We start from the raw sequence: 27073 nt of genomic DNA, 5'->3' as shown, positions 1-27073 counted from the left end.
ATCCAGGCTGGTCATCCTTTAATATTTCAAGCACAAAAAACAGTTAGTCTAGCTTGCACAGGATATGGTCTTCCTCACTGCTACACAGACCAATGCAACTTCATGTCTTTGGTGTACTATTGACAGCTAAAGAAAGCTGGGATATTACAATAGCCAAACTCAAAGTTTCAGTTTCACTTGCTCCACTCACTCTGTGTATGAGCATTAGGGGTGGATAGGAGTTTACTGGCTGCCAGTACCATGTAAAAATATCAGGAAGTATCTGTAAGAGTGGGAGGTCTTTTGATAGATGAAAAGCTTTGATTGTTTGACATAACCACTTATGAGTGCATGCTGTTTTCCAAAAGTCTTATGCCAGCTTCTGTTTTCAAAATACAATTTAAAATTTATTTACATTTTAAAGTTATTGAAAACATGCAGTAAGGTGTTCATGAATAGTTTATTTGTCTTCTCTGAAATGCACGCATTGTAAAGATATTCTTGCCCACTTCTGAATTCCTGCCTGGCTACTGGTTACCGCAATTTAAATCTGTCCAGTCTAGGTCTCCTAAACAGGAGCCTAGATGGACTCATCTCTTTCTCACTCCCAGACCACTAATGCTCTGCTCACAGCTAATATAATCACTAGTTTTATGAAATACTGTAATTAGGCAATTATATTAAAAGGCTCTAAAATATTAAGTGTCTAGTCCTTTGCAGTGGTCATTCTTCAATGGAAGCAGCAGATACTTTGGTAATCCTAAAGGGATGTGACATAACTCTGGTATTACTGGTTGACAATTGAGGCAACTTGGTTTCTCTAGGAAGAGTATCTCCTCTGGGCCTAGGAAAAGCCTGAAATTGAAAAAACTGGGTAGAGTTTTGATTTCATTTTATCTTATTTTTTATTTCAGTGTACTAAAGTGTTATTGTCTGTGCTTTAGAGCCAGGAAGAGTGAAGTATGTTCTCTAAAAATTTCCCTGCAAATTAGTAGTATTCCTCCGTATGAATGGTCTATTTCTCCAGAGACAGTATTTGACAATATGTGGAGCTTCACTTACAGACAAAGAACTGTTCATATGATTTGACCATTGTTTTTAAAACTGTAGTGTTTCATTCTGTATCTTTCAACTCAGAGACAAGTCAGCTTTAATACAGCTTCCTTTTTATGAATGCACTTGCATGCTCTGTTGTTGACTAAACAGCTGACAGAACAAAGATTTGCATCCAATCTGCCATAGCAGAAACAGATCAACAGTTTTGATATCTTCACAAAAACAGATGCTCTCAAGTATTTTTCCATAAAATCAGCTAATTAACTGCTTTAATTGTTAAAAAAACCCTCTATTGACAAATTATATGTACAACTCACTAATCAGAGAATATCCTGAGTATTCAAGCCTTTCTTTTTTAGACTACAAAATAACAAGTTTCTGAGAAAAGATCCAGGCTGTCTGACAATAAAATGATAAAAAACCCCCACCAAGTAAAAATTCTTGCTCATTCCTGAGTTAATTCTATTGACATGAATTTAATGAGCACTGTTTACTTGCCAGAAAATTAAACAAATAACAAGCACTGCTTTAGCAAATCACTAGCTGGCTTAAGTGTTTTTCATGAATTAATCTTTCTTTGTATAAATGTAAGACAGCAAAAAAAGGAGATCTTGAAACCAGTAATGACATCTGTGAGCTCCTTCTGTGTGTTCTCCAATGGCAAAACACTGCCAGGGACTATGGCAAGGGAGAGGGTTGCCATGCAGACCAGCAGAACAGCCCTCTGAAATGGCATGCTGACCCACTTTCAACTACCAGCTCTTGCTGACCTTTTGTTGAGTGAAAGGTTTTTTCAGGTTTTTGCTGTTTTTCACCCTTTCAGTTCTTATTTCCAAAGGGGCAAACCTGTCTTTCTCTTTATTCTCATTTTCCTCTTTCTCCACTAGTATGCACTGAAGAAAGGTAGATTATTTCTTGTGAGTGTCTGCTTCAGATAATTAAAAATAAAATCTTCCACCCCTTCTTAAGAACATGCTGTGGAAGAAACATGGGTCTTGTTATCAACAAAATTATGATACAATTTCTTAAGGAAGTCAGTCTGATCAGAGTAGTTCATCTACGAAAACTATAATTGTTACTCTTGGCGATAGTGAAGGATAATAGTGTAATATTATACTAAATATTGCCACATGCAATTAAAAAACCTGTTTCAGTCTTGCCAGCAGTGGTGTCCAAATTCCCTTTTGAATTCAGGTTCGGATGTTGTGATTTAATCTAAATCTTTTGCTTCTCCTTCTTCCAAAACCAACAGGAGTTTAAAGAGAGCTGTATTTTTATTGGAACCATGTGCTCAGCTTAAGTTGCCAAAATAATTTAGCTAAAACTAGTGCTTTTATTTGTTAAGGTTGATTCTTAAGCTGTGCAGAGGTCAAGGCATTTAGCTCGTCTTCCTCTTTTTCAATTTCACCATAAAGTCTACAGCAGAGTTCTGCCAGTTCAAGCTGGTTTTTTCTGCATCCAAGTTACCAAGTTGAGCTTATCTATATTTGTGAGTTTCCACAAGTGGAGATGAAACCCTTTTTCATCCGTCTTCCCTACTACATATGTGTTACAATGCATAGAAAAATGGCTCCAGGGATTCAGAATAAGCAGTGGTTCAACAATCGTTCAACATTGCAAGTCCTGCTGCCAATGCCGCTGCTGCTGGTGTGACCTTAGTGTGACCTGTCTCTTGATGAGAGAGTGAGAGCTGCTGTGAAATGACTCACAGGGTGTTTGCCCCTCTTGGGCAACAAGTGGAAAAACATAAAAATATAGAATTTTGGAAGTAAGATATGAAAAAAAAAGCTCTTCTTTATGTTACTTGGAAAGTGTTCTTTGACCTTCATACAGCTTCAATAAACTGATGATAGTGTCACAATCTCCTTACAAAACTTTTAAAATCCTGAGCTGTGTTTCACAATAACAAATACTATGTTATTGCAATTAAGGAAGTATCTATTTATCACAATTTATGTGTTTTGTGTTTGGGCATTCACTTGCAAATGGGACAAAACCAGGCCCTTAAACATCAAAATCTTCACATGATTAGGAGGTTCAAATCAAATATCCATTTCTAAATACATCTGCTGTAGTTAGAGACTGGTTTGGATCCAAAAATAAAAAGGGGTTTTTTTTTGGTTTGGTTTCTATGCCATTGCAGCAAAAATGTCATAGGTCAGAATTATATATCAAAGGTGCTCTACGGTAGCAGTGCCTTGATTCAAAATAGATTAAATACAGGCTTCAGTTTTAAAGTGAAACCACGGTAAAGATCTGATGAGTCTTGTATATTACACTTTTCTCTCAGGAGATCCTGGTACAAACAGATCAAATCTCATCTTATAATAAGTATTTCAGTCTTGGGTGGAACTCTTAGAAAAAGAGAACCAGAAATAAGTCATTCCAGGGTTTTGTTTAGGATGCAACACAACCTGAAAGCAGCAAGAATGTAGTAAGTAGGAATCAGAGGAAAATCTGTGTTGAAATAAAACATTGTACAGATTCAAGGTTTCGTTTTAACCCACCCTGAAAAAATATATCCTATTTAATGGTACAAGTGTTTACCTCCACTTGCATTACAAAAGTGAAAAAATGTTTTAAGATGTGGCTTTTATCAAATTTACAAGACAGTAGAAAATTTTAGAAATCTACCTAACAGGTCACTGAAAAATTATTCTCTGTCCCATTAAAAGTCATGACAGCTCAAAATTCGATTTTATCCAAAATCTGACAGAAATCTTACATATAAATAATATTGGGTTTATCATATAAAAAAGAAATTTGAAAATACTGTTTCATCATTTTAGATTGAAACTGTCAATAATTCTGAGTGAGAACATGCTGGAATTCAGAATTGCTGTCTTCAACTCTACACTTCTTTATCAGAATGCTAGGCATAAAAAAAAATTAAACACCACTAATTTACTTAGTTTTCTGGCAGCAGTGCATGACATAGGACTGAAAGGGACTAAGAAGATTGGGCCAGTGCATTTTTTAGCTGACAGTTTTGTGGTTTAGTTATTCTAAAAGGTTTACATTGTATAAGAGAAGAGAGGCCCCTTCAGATTGAGGCAGAAAGGTCTCCAAACTATGAACACCATAGGGTTAAACAAAAATATCAAATAATAGGTTGTTTGTGACAGCAAAGAAGAAAGAAAGCTCTCACCCTTATAACCAGCTGCATTGGTTTTCCAGTCATTAGCATTCAGATGTCCTGCACGTGAAGTCCTGACAATAATGTGCTGTATGTCTCTCCAGGTCAGAAATGGACTATGAAACAGGGGAAAGACAAAGTCACAGATCAGACATTTTACCAGGATGCAAGGATACAGGGTCATGTAAACTGAAAAGAACCCAAAGTAAGACAACTTTAATTTATCTTCTCTACTTTCTTTTGCTCCATTCAAAAGAATATGTTCCAATTTTACAGAAAAACTATATGAAATTATTTATACAACTGGGAGGTTTGCCATAAGCAGACAGTAACAATATATGATAATATTCTGCGACATGAAACTGAAGGGAAGATGAATGAGTCCATTTCACACAGAGGCAATTTTTATGACCACCAACTACTGTATCTTAATGAGCGTAAAGGAGAAGAAATTAAACTTTTGGCTTGCTGAAAAGTTCTACTAAATCTCACTAACTGCTAGCTCAAACTGGAAATTCCTCCAGACTTTCAGTTCCTATTGAAGTTATTCCAGGTGTCTCTGTTGTTATTAATTTGTCTACTACCCCTGGTCTTGAAATTCACTGAGAGTCTATGAGTATTTTGCAGGAATTCCAAGCAGTTGGATAGTTGGTGAGTTACAAAGCAAAGGCCTGATTGCACAGATGTGTATTTCTTTAAGGTATTCCTAATAACCTTTCCACTTGGAAGGTGAAAGAAGATGCCATTTTGTATCCTCACTATGACATGAATAAAGAGTTATCTTCTAGGATAAGGGCAAACCTTCAGGGATTGCAGTTTTCCTGTTTCTTCTATATCTACAACAAGGACAATTCCTTTTCTTAGAAGACAATCTAAAGATGCCATCACTTGGCTATTTTTTTTTTTTCTCCTTCCAATTTTTCAGTTTTTCTATTACCTGCAAGAAGATGAGCAGTATTCTCTTTAAAAATGCAGTGTAGTAGAGGGAATGATAAACTAAGCCACTAAACAATGAAGAAGAAAAAAGTACTGTGGTGCAGAACACCTGTCACTAAGTATCAGTCTCAGAGCATCATTATCTGCCCCTACTGCACATACTGCCACAATTCCCCTCAGCTGAAGACAGACCAGAATGAAGTTTGTAAGACCCAGAACTGGCTGTCTACACTGCCCAGGACTATGCAGTCATTGAAAACCAGGGAAACCTTGGTTCTTAAACCAGATGCTTAACATATTTAAATATTGTTACATTTAATGAGAGCAGATACCTTCTGTCCCTGAGCATTTTTTTAAACATTACTAGGCCTATAGGCATGGGTTTTTTTCTTATGGTGCAACTTCTCACACCAGACTGCTGGACTAGAACGACAGTAACTGTTTATCCAGCTGAGCTGGTAAAAATTACTGAAATAAAGATTAAAAAAAAGTAATGGAATGTAAGGTACCTTGAGGATTTGTAAGATAGCATATGCTTGTACAGTCACATAACATACTACAGCTTTTTTAACCACATAGCATGTGCCTGTACAACATCATTTTAATCAACTTCTAGCTCTACTTTACAACATTCAGTTTATACTCACGACGCATCCCCACAGTTTCTGTAATGCATCCTGATCTCCTCATGAGGCAGTATTGGAAGGCTTTGCCACAGAATCTACAGCCATAGAATCATATGATGGTTTGGGCTGGAAGGGACCTTTAAAGATCATCTAGCCCAAGTCCCCAGCAATCAGCAGGGACATGTTCAACTAGATCAGGTTGCTCAGAACACTGTCTGAACTCACCTTGAATGTTTCCAGGCATGGGGCATCAGCCACCTCTGTGGGCAATCTGTTCCAATGTTTTACCACCCTTTTTGTACGAGGAAGAAAATAAATCCATATTTTGCATTATTGTTATAGTGGTTTTTAGGATAAAATCCAGACAAGTTGTGATAGGACATGATGAATGTCTTCCTTTAGATAAACAGTGGGGTAAGCAGCCATACATCCACCAACAATGGTGTTCTGGTGTACCTGTCAAATCTGCAGTGCACATAGCAGTGAAGATGGCAGACCCTACAGAGTATTGCGTTCTTCCCAAAGACAAAAAACCGTAAGCGCCAAAAATCAAACAAACAATGGCCTAACTGCAGGCTGATAATGATGAAATTGGGAGGAGAAAACCCCTGAGAGAAAGGCATCTGAATTACATCCTTTATTGTGTCATCTCCAAAGGAACAATAAAATGAGACTGTCCAAAAGACTGCTCACAGTCTGAGTAATAACAGCATGGAAGGAACTGCAAAAAAAACTTAGGTTAGTTACCACTCTTGGAGCCAGCTTGACTGTGAAGGTGAAGAAGGCTTACATTGTCCTAGGTCAAGACAGGAAGCTATGACTAACATGGTACCCAGGCTATTGATTTGACCTGTCTTCCACATTTCAAAAGACTGACTACAGGGCCACTGCAATTCAGTGAAACTGCTCCTCTTCCACCTTCCTCATTTTCCTCCCAGGAACTGACAGGAAAAAGATGATGGGATCCCTGCTCTAAAGGTGAACAGCCAGCAGCACCTTAAGAGTAACTTCAGAGACTAGCCTCTAAAAGCTGAAGCTGGAAAACACTTGGAGAGCCAAGAAACTACAGGGGATAGAGCTGCTAAACTCTTAAAAGTCTCAACTGAGAAAGTGCCAACTGAGATTTCTAAAAGGCTTGTACAAGTTAAAGGCATTGCCCTGGCAGCAGAACAACAGCTATCCACTTGTTTTATTTCTAGCTGTTGCTCCAAAGCACAGACACAGAAAACTCAATAAAGAAGTTAAAAATCATCACAGCCAAACATTATTTGTTTTTAACCTAGCTTGAGTTTAAGAAATGTCTGAATGGAATTTTCTTAGAACCTTTCTAAAGTAAGTTAAATGGAAAATTTCAGCCTGAATAGTTATTCTTTGGCAAATTCATATGTAACTGAAAACAGCAAAAGGAACCAAAGTACATTCAAATCAATGTCAATATAATAACTGAAATTTTGTAAGTGGCATATGTGGTTAAGTTCAAGAAGAACACAGGTTCTAAGGTAAGCATTTACTGATGGTTATGTTTTCCAACACTTCAATATTAAGAGCAAACTACTTCAAAAATGCAAAGATTCAGAAGGAGATTTCTGACTCACACACTCTAGCATTCCCTTCTATAACAGGCAGTCAATCAATGGAGCAAAGACCTAGCTAAAGCTGATGCACTTAAATGATAACCTCTCCTCTTGCACTTGAAGTCTAACTGTAGAAATCATTTGACAGCACTTCCTCAGTTCACCTCAGCTGTCTCATCACCTTTAACCTCTGACTATATGTATGACAAAGCCCTCATAACTTTGAAAACACAGAAATATGTTCTCTGTATTCAAAACTGTACCATGCCAGACACAACACTGGTCTTCTCCTTTCTGTAAGAAAATCAATCAGTATGGAAAGTATGCAAATATCTGTTCAGTTGCCAGAAGTCCAAAGTAGCTACCTCTGATGCTGCTGACCCCTTACAATGTGAACTCCATTTTCCTTTTATCTCAGTGATTACACTTGGTGGTGCTATCTTTTAGAGAAATGTGGTACATTGTCATTTTTCTGTCACTAGTATCAGAATTTACTAATATTCTTTAGTTTTTCCCAGCTACCTTGTTCTAGCCTTGGTTTCATGTAAGAAAAGACAAATGCAGGAATGACATTGACCTGTTGGAGCAAGTCCAGAGGAGGGCCACCAAAATGGCTAGAGGGACGAAGCACCTCTCCTACAAGGAAAAGCTACTCTCTGAAAGAGAGTAGGTTTAGATTAGATCCTTGCTGGCAAGGTGGTAAAGCACCGGCACAGGTTGCCAAGAGAAGCTGAGGATGCTCCTTAGAGGTGTTCCAGGCCAGGCTGGATGGGGCTCTGAATAACCCAGTCTAGTGAAAGGTGTTTCTGCCCATAGCAGGGGGGTTGGAACGAGATGATCTTTAAGGTCCCTTCCAAACAAAATCATCCTATGGTTCTAAGATTCCATATCACTCATGTGAAGAGAATCATGGAAGAAAACAGACTCTCTCAAATGCTATACCACTGAGTATACATCACAGTAGAAAGGTAGCAGACTAATACCTCCATTTCAATTGCTGCTTCTTACCCATGAAAGTAGTTTATACACCATGTGTTGGAAAATATACATTGGCTTACAGACAGGAACATGCAGTTCAGTTGGGGATGTATAATGTATTTAATGTATTCTTCTGTCAGCAACATAAGGGTTTTTTTTTTAAATTTGGCTTCTTCAAAGTAACATGGTACAATGGTCTCTAGAACCAATACAGAGCCATTGTCTCTCCTGACTCTGACAAATCCCAAATCCAAACTTTTCATCAATGAGAAAAGGAATTTCGGCTAGCAACAGTAGATGGTACTATGCAATGCAAATAGTTTACTTTCAGTAAGAAAATTGCTGTCTCTGTGGACTAAATTGATTATACTTATTTTCTCGTTTACAATTAGAAAAATTTGACAATACATAATGACTAAGTGCAATACACAAGCATTTATTCATAGGACCTGATCAAGGTACTAGATATACTGGGAAACATCAAGGGGGTACAACTGGGAAACAATTAACTATCTGAATACCATAAGAAAACTGCAGGACATGAAAATTAAGAGACTTCTTTGTGTGATAGTTGTTGCATATTTACAACCCCGCACTGCACCCTCAGGGATTCCAAACAAGCAGTCTGAAACTCAGTTACAATTCTTTGATTCCTGAAGGAAAACATGCCACTTTGATACTCAAATACTGGATCAAAAATAATAAAACTTGTTCACATTATGCGTAACAACATCTTCAAACCATTTGTTACCAAGGTTTCAGAAGCAGATCCCTGTTGGAAGAAATGGCTCATTGGAGGGTTCAAATCAGAAGGCAGGTAAGAGATCCTCCATCATCTATTTGTCAATCCTACCATATAAGGCTTATCAAAGAAAGAACGCGCAAGGTTGCAGTGTAAATCTGTCTTGCTTTTTTTGTTTGGTTGAATGTACCTTTGTGTGAGAGTCGAAGCAATGTCTTGGCTGTTCTAACGCACATCCAGGCCATATCAGTGCTCTGTTCAACTCCTGATGTCTCCCAGGAATAGAACTTGGCTACCGGGGAAAATGGACTTCCACAGGCTCAAAACCCTTCCACGGTATAAATTGTTGCATTTTCCAGCACAAAGTGGAATGAAACTATACATTATTACAAACATAGTCAAGAAGTGTCCAGGACTAAGTGCTCCAATTTTTAAGCAGCTTGCTATCCAAAGAATGTAACTAACCTTGCAAAACCCTTTTCCAACTTGTCTTTTTTAAAAATCTCATAGAAACGGTGCCATTAGCAGAGGTACTAATAGAGAATCTAAGGAAGAATCTATGAAAACGCAAACTCTGTCTGAATGCAAAATAGTTTCAGTAAGCCGTTACACTAAGCCACAAGATCATGTGTCATTTATATCCCATTTAAAAAGTACTGCAGGCAATACTTTGATGGCTTCAAAACTTCGTTTTTCATGCTTTAATTCCTAACATTTACTTAGGGTCACCTAAATTGGCAGGCATCACAGGTGAAAAATACAGCCTGAAATTTCAAATCACATAAATAAGAAACTCAGAAACTGCATAAAATAATCGAAACATATTCCATGCAAACAAACCCCAGACTTTAATTTAATAGATCTCAAGATGATGTCCCTATAATATTAAAGGTTGTACTTCATAATCTATAATGTCACAAGACCAAAGATCTCTCTGAACTGGTGAAGAAAACCAGCATGGGAAACCAGGAAATATTTTTCTCCCTAGTTTCTCTCTTCTTTTTAACTTCTTTTTTTTTTTTTTTTTTTTCCTATTTTATTTAGGGGCTGTGGTCAGCAGCAGTGGCAGATTTTAAGTACACATACAAGAGAAAAGTTAGTGACTAGAATACAAATGAATAAAAACCACATTTATGATATTGTTAATATAATTCCTTTGCATCTATTCAAATATACAGGCTAAGGTCTAGAACCAAAACCTTTCACTTAATGAAATGGAACAGAATCTAAAAGGAGGCAAAATCAACACATTTTCACTTCAAAGCCCTTTTTAGCACCCTGCAACAGAGTATTACAAATACAAAAGAGTTACTGGGATATTTAGTCACTCGCACATTTTGCCTCCATCACCACATATGAAGCTTTAATACAGTCTTGTCTTTATGTCTATTATAGCAACTATTAGTTCTGAAAAAAAAGCTAGTCCATGGGCACTAACATAGATTTCCCACTGACAGAGTGACCAAAGGTCACAGAGAAAAAAGGGTAAGCTTATCAGCATGTTTTAAGATGCCACAATCAGAAATAGCTTTGTTGTAGGTCTTGTGTGATACACCTTTTTTGAAATTTTCAACTAAAACAAAACAAAAAAAATCAATTACCAATTTCAGTTCATTAAGAAATAGTGAGAAAAACTTCCAGCAAGTTGAAATGTACACACATGCAATATTATCTGCATTTGCAGATTGTTTGGAATGAACTTAAGGATTTTAAAACTGAGGTTAAGAAGAGATTTAAAAGTTTTAAAACCTCCACAATAACATTTATTAACTTTTCAAAATACCTTTGTTTCTGATAAGTGCATTAAGAAAACACAATTAGAATGTCACAAGTGCTGAACTATTTAAGATTATGTCAGGTCTTCAATTACAAACTCTTATTCTCAAGCTTATAACTCAACAGCAAAAAGTATTCTGCGTTGAATATTGGGTCAAGGTGTCTTCAAAAAAGCAGCATGAAAGATGGAAACGTAATTCTAATGTTATGAATGACATGCAATGAAATTACTATTGTGTGCAAATTTCTTACTTCCTTCAAAGAAAATGGCTGACCCCACAGGAAACTATTTTTTCCCAGAATTTAACAGAATCAATGTCCTAGAACTTAGAAACAGTTGATTTTGAGTAGGATTTGGGGTGAAGCATTCCGTCTTAAACCTGCAGGTATTATCCAACAGAGCACAAAGTAATGCAAAATAGTTTGAAATACAGATTTACCTGAAGATCTCCCACATTTCTGCTGCTCCATGAAACACATTAGAGAGTATATATTAGGCATAAAGAACAAAATCATGCAGTTGAGAAGATGCTTGTAATACAGAAAAATTTTTGAGCTAAATGTACAAGGACTATGGATCTACACTATCCATGGTTTTTAGAGCTGAGGAACTTGACCCATATTAAAAAATAGACTTGTGTCAGCATGCAGAAGTTGAGATTTTATTTTTCATACTATACTGACTCATGTTCAGGTTAACCTAACACCTCCCAAAACCTCTTTCAGTGTTCAAGAAAAGACATTGCTAAGAGGAGCCTGATGAATGGAGGAGGTGACCTACAGTACCCTGCAGTGCATAGCACATATGGGCAGCCTTGTGAGTGTACTGTAAGACATCGTGAGGATGCTATACATCATTTAATGGAAACCACCTGGGTTCAACATTGTTTCAAGTTACTACAACACTGAGTACTCTGTCAGCATCTCCACAGTGTCAGCTTTCCTTCATGTGAAGTAAGTATGGAGATCTTTCCTATACTTGAAAGGCTACCATGTATTATGACAACAAAGCTTCCAAAGCACTGTGTAATGTGTGTATAAAGGCGCTGGATGAATGAGAAGTATCTTCCCGTATGCTTAAGTTTTATTTCAGAGTATAACTCAGATCTTACTTTGCTTCCAGTGCCAGGGCAATGATGCCTGCAGCCATAGGTGCAGAGGCTGAGGTTCCAGTATGGCTGTCTGTGCAACGCTGCCTCAGGTCTGTAGTGATCTGGAAGAAATTTAATGTGTGAAATTTAGAACACAACTTCAGAAATCAGAGCATGTTTCATTTACTTGAATGATTCATAGGTATGTGGAGGGTATTTTCTTCTTTAATTGCAAGAAAGGGAATATACATGTTGTTAGATGTTCTGACCTTGAAGTCACTTGTGAATTTAGAGAGCGCTCTCTATATTGCTCCATGGCATGATCAACAAAGACACTTTTAAACTAGAAAAACATGCAGAGGAGTTTGAAACTGAACAGCTGCACAACTGGAACTCTGCCCTTCTATTTGGATTTAGAGAGGACTTTCCCTCCAAGAATCTCAAAGAGCTTTACAAACAGGAAGGAACTAAATCTTATATACAGACTGCTTATGCCCATTTTAGAGACTATAAAGAGGTATAGAGGGTTTGATTAGGTTGCCTGAAGTCATAGCAGAAGTATGTGACACAAGAGAATACAGCTGGGCTCATGCAAAGTACCCTGTTTAATCCTTCATTCAATCCTTAAGCAATAAATCCCATGAAATTAAGCAGTAATTCATTGGAAAATCCTGATGTGATTACAAAATTGGCCCAGCCATCACCAGCCAATTAGATCTTTTCAGTTTTAAATTGTTATGCATGACGTATAGATAATTACATGCTGCACATATTTTTGTATGTAATCTAAGTGGATGTATAAACTATAATGTGCAATACCAACTAGAGGCACAGCCTTCTATGTAGTGTTACGATGTTTCTATCCTTGAAATAATGAATTTAAGACAGATGCTTTCTGCAAGAATGTAAATCACACACAAAAATGAGTTTATTTTAAATCCTGCCCTCTTTCAGGCAATGTTAATCTAAAATGATTCTACTCTATGCTGATTCCTGGAGAAGTGGTTCTTTGGAGGAGCAAGGCAGTAGAGGAAGAATGTCACTAATACCTAGCAGAAGCTCAAGCAAAACCCATGCAGACTGGAGAACAGTTGTTTGAAGACAGCAGTCTTTAGCATGGAAACCTCGATGAAGGTGAATGACCTGTGATGCCAAACCTTATTCTCAGAATTTCAGTCACTGCACGATATAAAATATCTGCCTGAGGGGCAGAGGAGAAGTTGCTTACATAACGTTTTATCCAAACACACGGAATTATTGTGTCCTAATTCACCAGTATTATACTTCACTTCCAACACAGATTTGCACAAAGATGGGAGACAATCAGAGGATCAAAAAATCACAAAAAAGCACAGGGCATGTAAAAATGCCTGTCTAGCTTTGAAACCTCAAGATATATGAAATATGATCTGAAAAACCACCTGCATCTCAACTGGGCAGAATATAAGCAAATGCATACAGGAGGTACAGGTTTCACACTTGATGTTAGCCATATCCAGTATATTACACGATTTGTATAAGGCTGATGAAAACCCTCATATGTAAGCATATGCAAGGTGACATAGAAGATTTCTGACAGAAAAGGCACTAACAGCACCAAGAAAATTATTGTTGAAAACAAGTAGGGAGCAAGTGAAACAATATGGAAGCTTCTAAAAATTGAAAAAGACAGATGAAAGTATTTATAATGTCAGATCCTTAAATTAGTCAACTAACTAGAGGCCAGATTTCTTTATTAATGAAGTCTAGACAGTACTTTATCTCCCCCTATTAATTCTTCATAAATGCACACCTTGTTAAATAATTTCTTCATCTATCATTGGCTGGAAGTTGGAACCCCATTAAAAAGTTGTTAATTTAATTTCCTTCTCTCTTGCCCTCTTGCCTACTGACAGTCTATTCATTTAGAAAATGAAAATTACCAGCGTTGGGAAAAGCTTTATGAATGAAAATTGCATAAAAGCTGTGACAATATTAAGAGATGAAACTGCAGCAGGAACAGTCCTAACACTGCATTGCCCCTATGTGAAAATTCAAGTAGTGATTTTCCAGGTGGGATTAAGATGTCCAAGTACCAGATAATGACATGCACCCAGAGACATATCAGATAGAGCTATCCCATCTGGAAAATACTGGTCATTGCTGTGGTGAGGACCAAAAGAAAGGCCAGGAAAAAGAGAGTGAAAAAGGGATTAATAGATGCTCATGTCTTTCATATCCTGGTACTTTATGTCCTGCATAGAAGTAGTGCAGCAGGTGCTTTCCTTGGAGGACCAAAGGGCAATAAAGCCTCCAGGAGCTCAGGCAGGAAAAGTGCTCTCATAGCAGCTTTTCCCTAAGGGACAGCCTCTGTCAATACAGTGAAACACACACTGAATTGTGCTATCTTTGCTTCTCATCCTCTGGAAGAACATCCTTCCAGAGTGATCTTACTGTCCTGTGGCTACAGATAACAAGCACAATAAGCCATGACATGTCTTTATTTGGGCAGCATTGTCCCTCATGTTCTAAGTAGATACTGTGGCAGCAATTTAAACTACAGACCCTTATCTCTCTTTCAGCAGATAATTCAGCCGAAAATGTGTTGAGAAAGCTTTGTAAGTGTAAACCCCATTTGAACTAATTCAAAGGAAAGTTACTGACAGGAGCTGAGGTATTTAGGTGTAGATTACCTCCCAAAATCTGAGGCATGTTTTTCAGCACTATGGAGTCACTGCAGAGAACTGTTTCATTTACCCCAAGAAAAAAGAATACATGACCACCAAGAGGTGAGCAAATTTCAAGATGAAAAATGGTGCCCGAAATTCCTGAACAACATAAAAACATCAACAATCACAATAAAAGGATGTGGTATTGGATAGCACCATTAGTGTGTACTGGAAGCTGCCATTAGTGTGTATTAGCAGTCATTCAGATCCTTAGGATGGGGAGAATGAGAAATTTTTTAATCTTTTGTTGAGTATAACACAACTGCTAATCTGTGAAAATGCTGATCCAACTGCCTAAGAAAAGTCCATGCAATATTTCTAGGGCCATGAGTTACAACAGCTTCTAAATTAGTTGAATCAACTAGGTTTGATTGAAGACAGTGACAATATTTCTGGTACTTGCCTAGTTTAATCAACATGAAATTAGCAAACTCAGACAGACACCCCAGTGAATGGCAGACAGAAATTATAAAAATCACTGCAATGCACTGAAATACCTCCCATAAGCATTGGTGCAAAGCTTCCAAAGAAACTATGCATTTATTAAAGGAAAAACATCTAGACACACTGTGACAGTTCTATAGAAGCAAATTGCTTTGAGCAACTTGGCCTCTGGAAGAGATGCCATTTCTGTACAGTCATTATTAAGGTTGCATGATCAGTCTTTCCATAGTTTTACTGACTGGGAAATATATGGATAAAATAAAAAACGGGATTTCTCTTGGCAGAGAAAAAGTTCATGCACCCTAAGCCCCTGTATTTCTTGATATTTCATATTTCATGACATGAGTTTTCTGAACCGATTGAATTATTTTTTACCTTCTGCTACAGTTCTTCAAGACATGTTGATTTCTATAAATCTGTGTCCCTAGAAGTGAAAAGATTTTAACAAAAATCTGTTGTACATTCTACACACCTTATGTATTTAGGTATCTGTACGTACACAGAATAGAAGATGCCACATTGTGTCCTGTGATTATCTTGGCAATCTGAGTGAGTTTCTGAAGAAGAACAGGCTTCTGTGTTTTAAGAACTAGCAGGAGAGAGGATGGGCTTTTTTTGTTGTTTCAGTTTTAAGTTCTACTTAGAGTAGAAGTTTATCAACAAAAAGAGATGAACTGCTATTTATCAGAAGACAAGAAAACAGGTGGAATATTAACTAGATAGGTTATTTGTAGGAGGTAAGTAATTTATTAGGCTTATAAATTGTACCTATGAGGAACTTTCTCATGTCAAATCCTTAGTGCTTTAGGAAGTAATTCAAGAAGCTAATTCAAAGGAAATGCATTCACGCAGTAAGTTTGATAAGTGAAAGAACCACATTGATAACTCTATTACATGGTGCTTAACCTATCCTAGCCACATGGTCTGGAGGGGGGAAGATGTCTTTAAGCATTGTCCTATGGTATTCAAAGCAGCAAAGAAGAGAGTAATAGGAAAAAATTCCTTGACAAGTGCATATTATTAACCAATACTTTTGTATTCACTGAGTTATGAGAAAAACCATCTATAAAGAAGCATAATTTTATAGTCTTTACCTACTGTCCATTTGTCTCTGTCCCATTGTGCAAGTTTCCATGCCTATAACTATGTCAGCACTTTGCAGCTGCACTTGAAAAACACTTAAAAGTAATTCTAGTTCTTTTCCATAAGAGTCTATGTAAAAGGCATACAACTATCTGCATCTTTGGAACATTTGCATGCTTTGAGCATTTTAATATATCCAAGGGGTGGAAACTTGATTCATAGGCTAATTATCACTGCAATAAAATTCAGTACAGTATGAAGTCAAGTGCACTTGGTGTACCTTTCCTGAACAAGAAATTCCTGCAAGGTGTGTCTAACTGTATTGTTAGCTTAAAATATTTCAAGCTGTCATTGCGTAAGACAAGAAAACCCCTCCAGACTAGAAAAACTTCTAAAATTATGTTACATCCCATATTTATAACAAACAATTATTAAAAATGGATAGTAATGAAAACAGAAAAAAAAGTGTTTTGTGTAGTTACAGATGTGTTTGTGATTCTATTACTCCATATTGAAATCAAATAATTTCTAAAAGAATTTTTAGTCTACATAATGAATTTCTAATGCTTGGTTACTGTTTGTTCCTTTACCTTATAATACATTCTGCACTTAATGGACAGAAAAACAGAGAAGAAAAGAAAAAAGAAAGATATTCAGCTAAAGAATTGCAAGGAAAAAGAGGAAGGAACCATGGAACATGGCACTATACAACTGTAACCATTCACTGTTCCTAAGTATTGTGTAGGTATTTCTGTACTACAACATGACAGAATCTCACATGATACTGAAATCTGTGCAGTGTTACATGACAGGAACAAAAAAAAAAAAATTTGACGTTGATTGTAAATCCTGTGCCAGGTCACTCCTTCCTGGTTTACTGCTGTGGTAATTTTGTTTCCTATTTTGAATGTAGGAGTCTCATTCCAAGAAACAAAATCATCCTGTGATTTGATCAAATATTGTTACTCTTCAAATTTTGGCACAGACTTAAGCCCTGCATTGTTTGTTGACTGCCTATAAATTAATATGCATAACAGAATTTGGATAATTAAAATTTAATAATAATCTTTCTAGTCACCCTCTACTGTTATTTTTCCCTTTAAACTTGCTGTAAGCTCTCAGTTTCTTGTGGAAAGATATGAAGACAACCTCTGACTCAAAAGGAGCATCAGTTTAGACAAAAAGCGTGAGATACGATGCAGTGAAAAGGATGTGTGGTACAACAATGAAAACAAATACATATAGTTTCTAGACTCCTCTAGCACTTTACAGCAGTTTAAAAAAACCTTGTATTTGAAATTTTCTGTTCTTGTTTGAGTTCAGGTCTTGTTCCAAATAAGACTAGTTTCCAAGGTAAATGGTATTTGATAGGACTTTAGGAGGACTGAATTTTGGTAGACAAGCTGGAGAATAGTGATACAGTCATTAATGCTCTTAAAACAGACTATAAGCAAGACAGTCACACAAGTTAATAGCAAAATTCCTGCCTCCATGGGAGGGTGTGCATGCTGAGAAGACTTTTCAATAATCACTGTGAAAAGCTGGCTTCACAATTTCATTAATTCCTCACTGGCTTGTAGCATAACAGAAGCACATAGTTATCCCTTACGTGGACACGTGGTTTACACACCACACAAACAGAAGCTATTCATCACCTGTACACTGTTTTGCTTTGTCATTGGAAGTGTCTGGAGGGGGAAGAGCCTTGCATGGCTTTAAATACCAAGTACCAGTAGTAAAACATAGATAACTTGTGTGTTTCAGAAGTCAATTGACAATATAGTACAGGAAAAAGTATCATGTCAGGAATTTTTACAGTCTGATTTTCAAGCATTTGGGATCAGTGACTCTTATGGCACATGCAACTGCAAGGCTAGTCAAGGATAAATCACATTCTGGTAAACAAACGGTCAATAGACTTGGGTTAATTCTTATGGGTCCTCAGTAGACTTACACCTTTGCCATTCACTGTACAAAATAATGCACACTGTAGGACTAAACTAAGACTGGCATATGGAACTGAAGTGCTTTGAAAAGAATGATGGATCTGACTAGTAAAAACAATCATTGTTTATAGAATTCATGGAATTCAATTAAAAATTATTTTTACTTATCTCTGATATTCAGTGTGAGATCTCCAAGGGAGACTCCAATTAAGAACATTTTTAGAAGCATATTTTTAATTTTTTTCAATAATGTTTATGTAAAATATCTTCCTTCTTTCCCTAATTATTGGATAATTTATGTGCATTCTATATATACTAATTATTATCTCCTTTGTAAAGTATACCTTTCAAAAATCTTACAGTAACATACTAAGCTGCCTGTACTAGCACAGTGCAAAATTCCAGAAATGATGGGTACTACACTTCAGTAAACTAAAAAATTATATATGCTTGTGTTCCACAAGAAGTCTTCAACAACGAGGGTGAGATCACCTCCAGGTGTTTTTGATCCTAGTGCAAGACATAAGGGAGTGAAATGTCAGAAATTAGAAATGTTCTCTTACTGAAATAGTAGTTCTGTAAAAGCAGAAAGTCTGTGTTAATTGAAAAGAATGTATGACAATCAAGAAAATCACAGCTATTAAGAAATCGGAGGAATGCACAAAGCTTAAATTAGCAACGTAGAAAAGTACAAATAAGGACTGAGAAATATAGAGATGTTTTACTTGAGATTAAAAACATGAGCAAGGATATAAAAGAACAGCAATTAATAACAGAGAGGCAATAAGGAAAGACAAGATTAAATTGTGCTGCCTAAAAAATAAAACATAAGTATGTTTTATTTTCCAATACATCAGAAGCAAAGGAACCCCCAAAACAATATTGTTTTAATTGTCCAGAGATAATAGTTTATAGTGAATAGCTATTTCACTGAATGTTTCTTTTTGGAGAAAAAAGTCTAAATTAAATTTTCAGAGCATAGAGAGATGATAAATCATCTTCCTATTTATCTCTATTTTAAATAAGTTTAAATCAAAAAGATTGGAAGCACTGAAGACTTTTACAAGAGCTGGAAAGGGAACTGCTCTGTTGTTTTTAGCAGATGTTTGAACACTGGACAAGTTCCAGAAGACTGAAAGAAAACCCGCATAGTGTCATTATTTTAACAGGATAAGAAGTACTGCCCTAATAATGTCATCTACATCTTTTTATCTAGTGTAAAACAACTGATACAGGACTTAAACTAACTACTAATAGATTAATTAACTAGTAGTATACTCAATGGTGTTGGAAAAGTAAGCTTGCCAATACTGTAGTATTTTTTTCTGGCCCTCACTTTGGCTGTAAGTAATATACGCAGGATTATACAAGACACATAATGTAATACTGTACATTCAAAAAACGTATTTAAATTTAAGAGATTAAAAAGATACATGATACATAATACATTGATTTAAACTGTGATAATTATGAGGTCTGAAAATGTAAGCATGTATAAAAAATTAGAAGCAGGAAAATTATATTTACCCTTACAGCATATAGAAGAAATGAGCCTTGTTTCTAACCAGGTCTTCTACCATTTAATTCTTGGCCATAGGATGACCTAAAGCTTTCACCAAAGACATGGAAGAAAAGACCAGCACCTTCTAATGAGTGCTAGAGAAACGTGGAAAATGAGAAAGTGATGATGACGGCTGGTCTAAATTGAGAACTAAACCAGCCAGTCATTAATGGTGGAATAAGGAGACCCTTTATACCTTCTATATACCTTTTATATATCGCTTCACCACCAACTTTGAAAAACAGAAGCAGCAGCTCTGAAAGTGGGCTGGGCATCACACAGTGATGGACACATTACATGATAGTGAAGCTAACAAGTCCCAGCCCGGGTCAATAAATAAAGAAAGGAAAACTGACCTGGAACACACAGACACCCGTTTTCCTGTGCTTTCACTGAATACTGCTGCTACCTGACTGGTGTGTCCAGTTTGGATTCTAGAAGTTTGTAACATGAAGAAGGGTTTATAAGAAAACATGACTTAGACAGAACGATGCAAGAGGCTTACCTTCAGTTATCAAAAGGAATTAACTGTTTGGGCTACACGGGCAGAGAGAAGACAGTAGACAACTGGAGCAGTCTTCATACTAGCAATAAAATCTGTGACACCAAATGCTTAGAAATTGAAGCTAAAGGGGCTCAGAGAGCAAACAAGTGAAATTTTTTAATGGCAATGAATAATTAAAAGCATTTATACTAAATTTAAGTGGATTTTGTGTCACTGAAAACTTTGAAAGCAATATTAATTGTATTTACGAAAATTACTGAAAGTTGAGCTGGAACTTTTGGAATCGAAGGACACAGGGAAGTCCTACAGACTTGGCTAAGTAAGGAGTCAGGCTAGAGGACACAATCACATCTGCTCACCTTATTAGTCTCACTTAAATATGAAGAAGTTAGAGAAAGTCTTTTAAGGACAGGGAATGGAATTTAATCACAGAAGTGAGGAGGACTCCTAGTAGATACAGTAATTTTTTTTCTTTATTATTATTTATCAGGGATAACAAGAAACATGTCAGGAAGAGAGAGAGAAGGTTTCAGTGAAGAGAAGCAAGTAAAGAATAGAAAAATCACTGGAATGAAGAAGGATCTCAGAACAAGTTAAAAACAAAAATTAGACCATCTGAAAATACAGAAGAATCCAAGAAGGGATGGCCAGCATCCCAGAATCCTGAAAGACAAGGCAAACAGTATTAAAAAAACATAGAGGCAAGTATTTTTAACTCTTTATTGACACAAAGAGAAGAATCTGCTAAGGACCAGAAAGAAAGAAATATCAGATGAGTCCTTAAGAAAACATACAGGAGAAAAAAACCCCTCCATGTCCTTCAATTTCTGATCAAGAAGTAATTAATTTCTGTAAGTTAAACACTAGAATAAATAAGCAGGGAAGAGGACAATATAAGCAAACCTCATCAACCTTGAGTACAAAGGTTTAAAAGGTTAAAAGGACTAGCATGTTGAATACTGAAAAGTATCCTGAATGCATTCATTTTGCAAAGGTACACAGGATGGACAAATACTAACGATATCAACAGATTATCAAACAGAATTAAGACTATTTGTCATTTTCCGGCAAAGGTGAGAACATTAGGGAAAATAGATGCTGGCTGCTTAGGAATGAGATGAGGAACAATACAGAAAAGATGAGCACTGAGCCTAATTTTCCTTAGAATATATCTCCAGAATAGGCAGCAATATGAACAATAACTGACTGTCACTGCATGTAAAAAAGGAATGATGCTGGATCAAAATAAATCTGAGAAAATAGAGAGGTACCTAGGTGAACTGCTAATATCATGCATGTTAAATGTGAGAACTATTGATAACTGGATTTAAAACAAATGGAAGACATTAGTATATTGGTGGAATTATCAAAGAATTTCTCTTTCACTCATTCCCCTCAAAGTCACTGTGCAAAATACAAACACATACACTTAAAAAAATAATTAAAACCCATACTATTTTCCTGTCATAGGATTCTCCACTGCTGTATGTTGTAGCTAGTGTGGATGCACATTCTTCCAGATACCACGGCTTTTTCCCACTTTCAGCTGTGCTGCTTATGGAGATTGTGTAGATGCTATTGGTGTAGCCATCACAGGAGCAGTGGTCTCGACTTCTTCCACCGTTTCCAGATGCCCAAACAAAGACTGAACCTAAGCCTCTTCGTCCCTGTTCGGAAACAGTACAAAAGACTTGATTAATAATTCTTCTTTTCTCCCTCAACTGCTTAATAGCCAGATCTTTTTCCCAAAAAAGACATCTAAGGAGAAGAAGAAAAAAGGAAAGGAAAGGGAAAGGGAAAAGGAAAAGGAAAAGGAAAAGGAAAAGGAAAAGGAAAAGGAAAAGACAACTTCCCTGAGAGGAATTTGAAATGAGAACAGGATTTAGCAGAACCAGACATTGGAAAACGTGAGAAAATGAGTGGTATGAAGACAGTAACTTTTATACACTGTTTGTTGGTCTGCATCTATGTTACCTGGATCTACCTAGAAAGTTGTGCTGAAAACTCAGAGGAAGAAGTAAAATACCATATTGGCTTTCTGGGTTGCAAACACACATTGCTGGCTTATGTCAGCCTCTCATCTACCAGCACCCCCAAGTCTGTCTTGAGTCCTTCTTGGCAAGACTGCTTTTGATCTGTTCATCCCACAGCTTGTATTGATATTGGAGATTGCCCTGACCCAGGTGCACCACCTGCAATTGGTCGTACTAAACCTCATAAGATCCTCATTGACCCATTTCTTGAGCACGTCCAGGTCCCTCTGGATGGCATTCCATCTTTCAGGTGTATCAACTGCACCCCTCAGCTTGGTGTCGTCTGCAAATTTGCTGAGGATGCAGTCAATCCCTTCATCTAGGTCATTAATGAAGACATTGGATAACATGGCATAACAATGATAACAATGTGGACTCCTGAGGTACATTTGTTGCTGATGTCCACTGGACTCTGAACCAATGACCACTGTCATCTGGATGTGAGTGTCCAACCACTTTCTTATCCAACAGCCCATTTATCAAATCCATCCCTCTCCAATTTAGAGAGAAGGATGTTGTGGGTGATGTGTCAAAGGCTTTACCGAAGTCCAGATAAATGACACCTGTAGCCCTTCCCTTGCCCACAGATGCAGTCACTCCATTACAGAAGGCCACTAGATTGGTCAGGCAGGATTTTCGCTTGGTGAAACCGTGCTGGCTCTCTCAAATCACCTCCCTGTCCTCAATGTGCCTTAGCATAGCTTCTAGGAGGATCTGCTCCATGATCTTCCCAGGCACAGAGGTGATGTTGACAGGTTGGGAGTTCCCAAAGTCCTTTATACCCTTTTTAAGGATGGGTACAATGTTTCCCTTTTTCCAGTTACCTGGGCCTTCACCAGACTGCCATGACTTCTCAAATATCATGGAGATAATTAGTGAGTTTAATAAAAGTATACTACCTGGAAAGACTTTTCAGCAAAATAAGTTAAATAGCAAATTCTCCTGGCTAGCGTTTACATAAAGCTATGTCTCTAAAATGCAAATTTTCATTTTAAAACATTTCAAGCAGAGAGAAAAATCCCAAGGTACCAAGTTTAATATACTATGAAATCCACATTCTCCAGACAGGATCACTCTGAATACTGCAATTTTTTCACTTCCTTTAGTTTATCTTAGCTAATGCACTAACAAAAAGATGAAAAATAGCAACATTTTCAGTGTGATGGGGTTTTTTTGTTTGTTTGGGGGTTTTGGGGTTTGTTTGTTTGTTTTAAGACAACCTTTATGGAGTCTTACAGCTCTCCTTCTCCATATTTTTAACCCTCACCAATTGAAAATTCCCTTTCCATCTGGAATTCTTGTTGCGGCTGCTTTTTCCCACTAGCAGGTTCCAGTTCAGAGCCTCCCAAAGCCAGTGGGATGTGACTTCTCTTTCCTTCTTACAAAGAGGTCATCTCCCTTTGCATATCTTTACTTCTTATACCTCCATTCTGAAAACACAGACTAAAGGAAGGGTAATGGGAAAAATTATTTCATGCATATTCACCAATTTATTATACCAGCAGGTCAGGGAGACAGAAATTATACCTCTCTCTATACTTGTGGCCAATAGGAGGGAAGACTATGCTAAAAATATGCTGGTTCATTACTTTTTGATGCGTTTTTGCTTGATTTTTACTGGTTTTATTTTGGTTCCATCCCATCATCTCTTGAAATTAGATCATGCTTTCCAGCAGTAAGTATTATCTGCTTTCATCTTCTGTTTCCTTCATGGTAATGGTAATTCTTGGCTTGACCATCAATTCTGACATCCATTTCAGAATCATGTACAGATTCCTGTTTGGTCCTATACTTCCCTTAAAAAATACCTCTCTCCTACATAACCCTTCACCCAAAAAAGTTTATATATATATAGGCACGTAGAATACACAGAAAAAAGAATATCGTACAGTCACACTTCTACCTCCAGAACATGTTGAAATAGTCAATCAGAACCTTTCTTTAATGAATTTTCTCAGGTATCTGTTATTTGTAGAATTTGACACATTCTACATGTTTTTTCTTCTTCACATGCAGGTCTTGAAAGCAGTATTATGTAATTATATATGGCTAAACTGATACCCCATGGGAAATTCGGAATAACCACCAATACAATCAAGATAGAAGAAATGTGAATTCAGGGTAATCAAAAAAAAAAAAAAAGTTTTGTAAAAGAACTACTCAAGAAGATGCATACAAAAAAAATCCTACTAATAACAATCTGTCATTTTTCTGCTGTTGACAGCAGATGGTTCTGTATGCAAACAGCAGTATAACATGATTTGTCCCATGCAATAAAAACATTTTCACTGCAGGGTATGACTGTATTATTAGCTTGTCTGCACAGAGAATGAGTCTCTATTTCCTTAGATGTATACCTATGCTGCTCTGCTAATAATGAACAACAAGCTGCAGAAACAGGTATTTGAATTCATTTTTGGTCACAGAATTGTGAAAACACGCCAATGGATGTTAGAAATTCTGCATTTATCATTTAAAAATGATAAACATCAATTTAGATTTTTAATAGTAAGGGCAGGGCTTTAAAAAAAATAGCCATTTGCACCTGGATTTACATTTTCATGCTAAGTTTTTTTGGTAAACAAATTATGGCAAATATTTCTTTAAAACTAATGTCTCCAGCGAATATGTAAAGGATCAATGTCTCTGTTATTGCAATAAAAAATAAGTACCAGGTGCATTGACCAATGGAAAAGAGCATTTTCTACCATATACAAAGGAAGAATTCCCATTCCTCCAATGCACTGTGCATATAAGAGCTCCGAAGTTCAAAGAAAATAATAGCATTACCTTCAGATCAGAAAACATGCTAGACATCTTGTTCCTAGAAGCTACTTGGCAAAGCAAATGGCACTCTTAAAAATAATTTAGAAAGTAACCATCCAAACTAATTTCAACAGGAAAATTCAGGAGATGTGTTCAGGAGATGTCTGGATCTGGCGCTGTGTGATAGAGATGGTTACAGTGGGTGGTAGGTGGACAGTTGGACTGGCTGATCTTGAAGGCCGCTTCCAACCTTGATGATTCTATGAACAGGACTAAAAGAATTTGTCAAGTATTTATCAAATAAATCCTGGTTCACCATTTGGTTTCCAAACACTCTACTTTAATTCAGTAAACAGAAACATGCTTTGGAAAATATGAACTTGTTAATAACTATGCCCAACAAGTAAACAGAGCAAGAACATCAGCTGTTCTACTATATGTGAATGTCATTCCCAGTTGGTATCCTTTAAATAAAGACAGTTAAAAAACAGTTGGACTGTGTTACAAAGTTAAGATAAACACACATGCAAGGCACTGTATAGTTTTTACTGTTTGTCTAAGTCTATAATTTGTCATTTGCCAAGTGCCCAAGGGTACAAGACAAAAAGGCAAGCCTTGAGATGCCAAGAAGACACGCGTCATTTATTATTCAAAAGCAAAGGTGCATTTACAAATCATATGAACAGAACTTGAGCAAAACTAAGAGTTAGTAACTCTTCTATAGAGGAGGCATACACCAGGGTTGAATGGATGTGCAGTAAAGTATGCTCAAAGCTTGTCCCATGATTTTAAAATTTCATTCCCTCTCCCTCTAGGCACAGGAGTTGCTTCTGCTCTTCCCTTTGCAATGATAGCTAGGACTGCCTCTTATAAACTCTGCACAGTGTCCATAGTTTTGCACTTGTGCTTGTCAGTGCACTAAATCAGTGCATTATGCACTATGAAAGGTTCTCCTTTGGTCTACTTTTTAAAATTGCATAAAATGTCACATTTAATTTTAAAAAACAAATCAGCTGTCCCATTATGCAAAAGAAGAAGTATTTCACTGATGACTGTGACTTGCTATTAACCCAGCCACAGTCCAATTTTCTAGCACATTTTCTGGACAAAGCCAGTGTGCGCTCAACAGACGGCTGACCTTAAATGAAATGGACTCAGGTCTTTCACAAAGAGGCCCCAAGGCAGAAATTGCACTTGAAAAAACATGAGAGAAGAATCTCAGGGCATTCTGGCTTTTTTTTCTGCCAGTGCCTCTTTTTCCTTGGTCAGCAAGTTGCAAGCAGGTAAGTGATACAAAAGCTCCTTTTTGTTTTTTCCAGTTCACCAGCATGGACAGGTTAAGTCTGCCAAGAATCAGAGCCAGTATGAACATGCTCATAATGACATCTGCAGAATTTCCTTATACTATTCAAGAAACATCCCCTGCTCCAAGTGTGTGTGTTTGTGTATGCACCACATCTTTATGAGTGAATGCCTTAGCAGTACTGGCAGGCACCTTTACAAGGCAGAGGTCTTCACACACTCATCTAAAGACAACCAGCAGTCCCACACACTTTAAGTTGCTTACAGCACTCTTCCATCTAATAAAAACAGTTTCCACCTACAAGATGTAGTATGAGCCAGTGGAGTAAGTTTAAATCACACTATTTTATAAACTTTAGACTCTACATTCATTCACTGCTTTACAAGTCAAGTTGCCTTAATCCAGCCTGTGAATCCTGACTATTACCTGCTCAGGAATCGAGTGCCCCAATAACCCTACCTGCCTATGGAAGGAGGGTTACTGTCCTGATAGAAATGATCAAATTTACAAAGGAACAAGGAAGAAAATGTGAAGGAGCAGGAAAGGCAGAGGACAGAACCGCTTACTTGGAGTAATTAAGAGTTACAGAGGTGGCAGCCAGGGAGAGGTAATTTGGCACCGATATGCTGGAAATTGCACACTGATGAGCAGAAAACAAACCATGAAAGTACAAAATGGAGAGAGAAGGGACACTCTATCCACACCTAGAGCCTAAACATTTAATTTCCTATATTTTCCCTAATACTGTTCTAAAATTACTTAATGTTTCCAAGAACAAAAACTACTGCCAGAAAGTGAAATTAATCCATAAGTGGAAGCTGGAAAAAGTA

At 37.0% G+C, this 27073-nt stretch overlaps 1 protein-coding gene across 3 annotated transcripts in view; it reads right to left on the bottom strand.

Annotated features, from left to right (window-relative positions):
* The window catches only part of PCSK5 (proprotein convertase subtilisin/kexin type 5), a 225985-nt gene that overhangs the window by 92097 nt on the left and 106815 nt on the right, over positions 1-27073 (bottom strand). For all 3 annotated transcript variants that reach the window (XM_039566779.1, XM_039566778.1, XM_039566777.1), the window contains exons 8-10: positions 21596-21808; positions 11916-12016; positions 4184-4287 (exon numbers count right to left, since the gene is read on the bottom strand). In XM_039566779.1, coding sequence (XP_039422713.1) covers positions 4184-4287; positions 11916-12016; positions 21596-21808 — 418 coding nt within the window. The remainder of the gene's footprint in view (positions 1-4183; positions 4288-11915; positions 12017-21595; positions 21809-27073) is intronic.

This window comes from Corvus cornix, chromosome Z (genome assembly GCF_000738735.6).
Source record: "Corvus cornix cornix isolate S_Up_H32 chromosome Z, ASM73873v5, whole genome shotgun sequence".
NCBI classification, from domain to species: domain Eukaryota; kingdom Metazoa; phylum Chordata; class Aves; order Passeriformes; family Corvidae; genus Corvus; species Corvus cornix.
The sequence above is the reverse complement of the archived record's forward strand: the minus strand, read 5'-3'. Positions and strand labels throughout refer to the sequence as shown.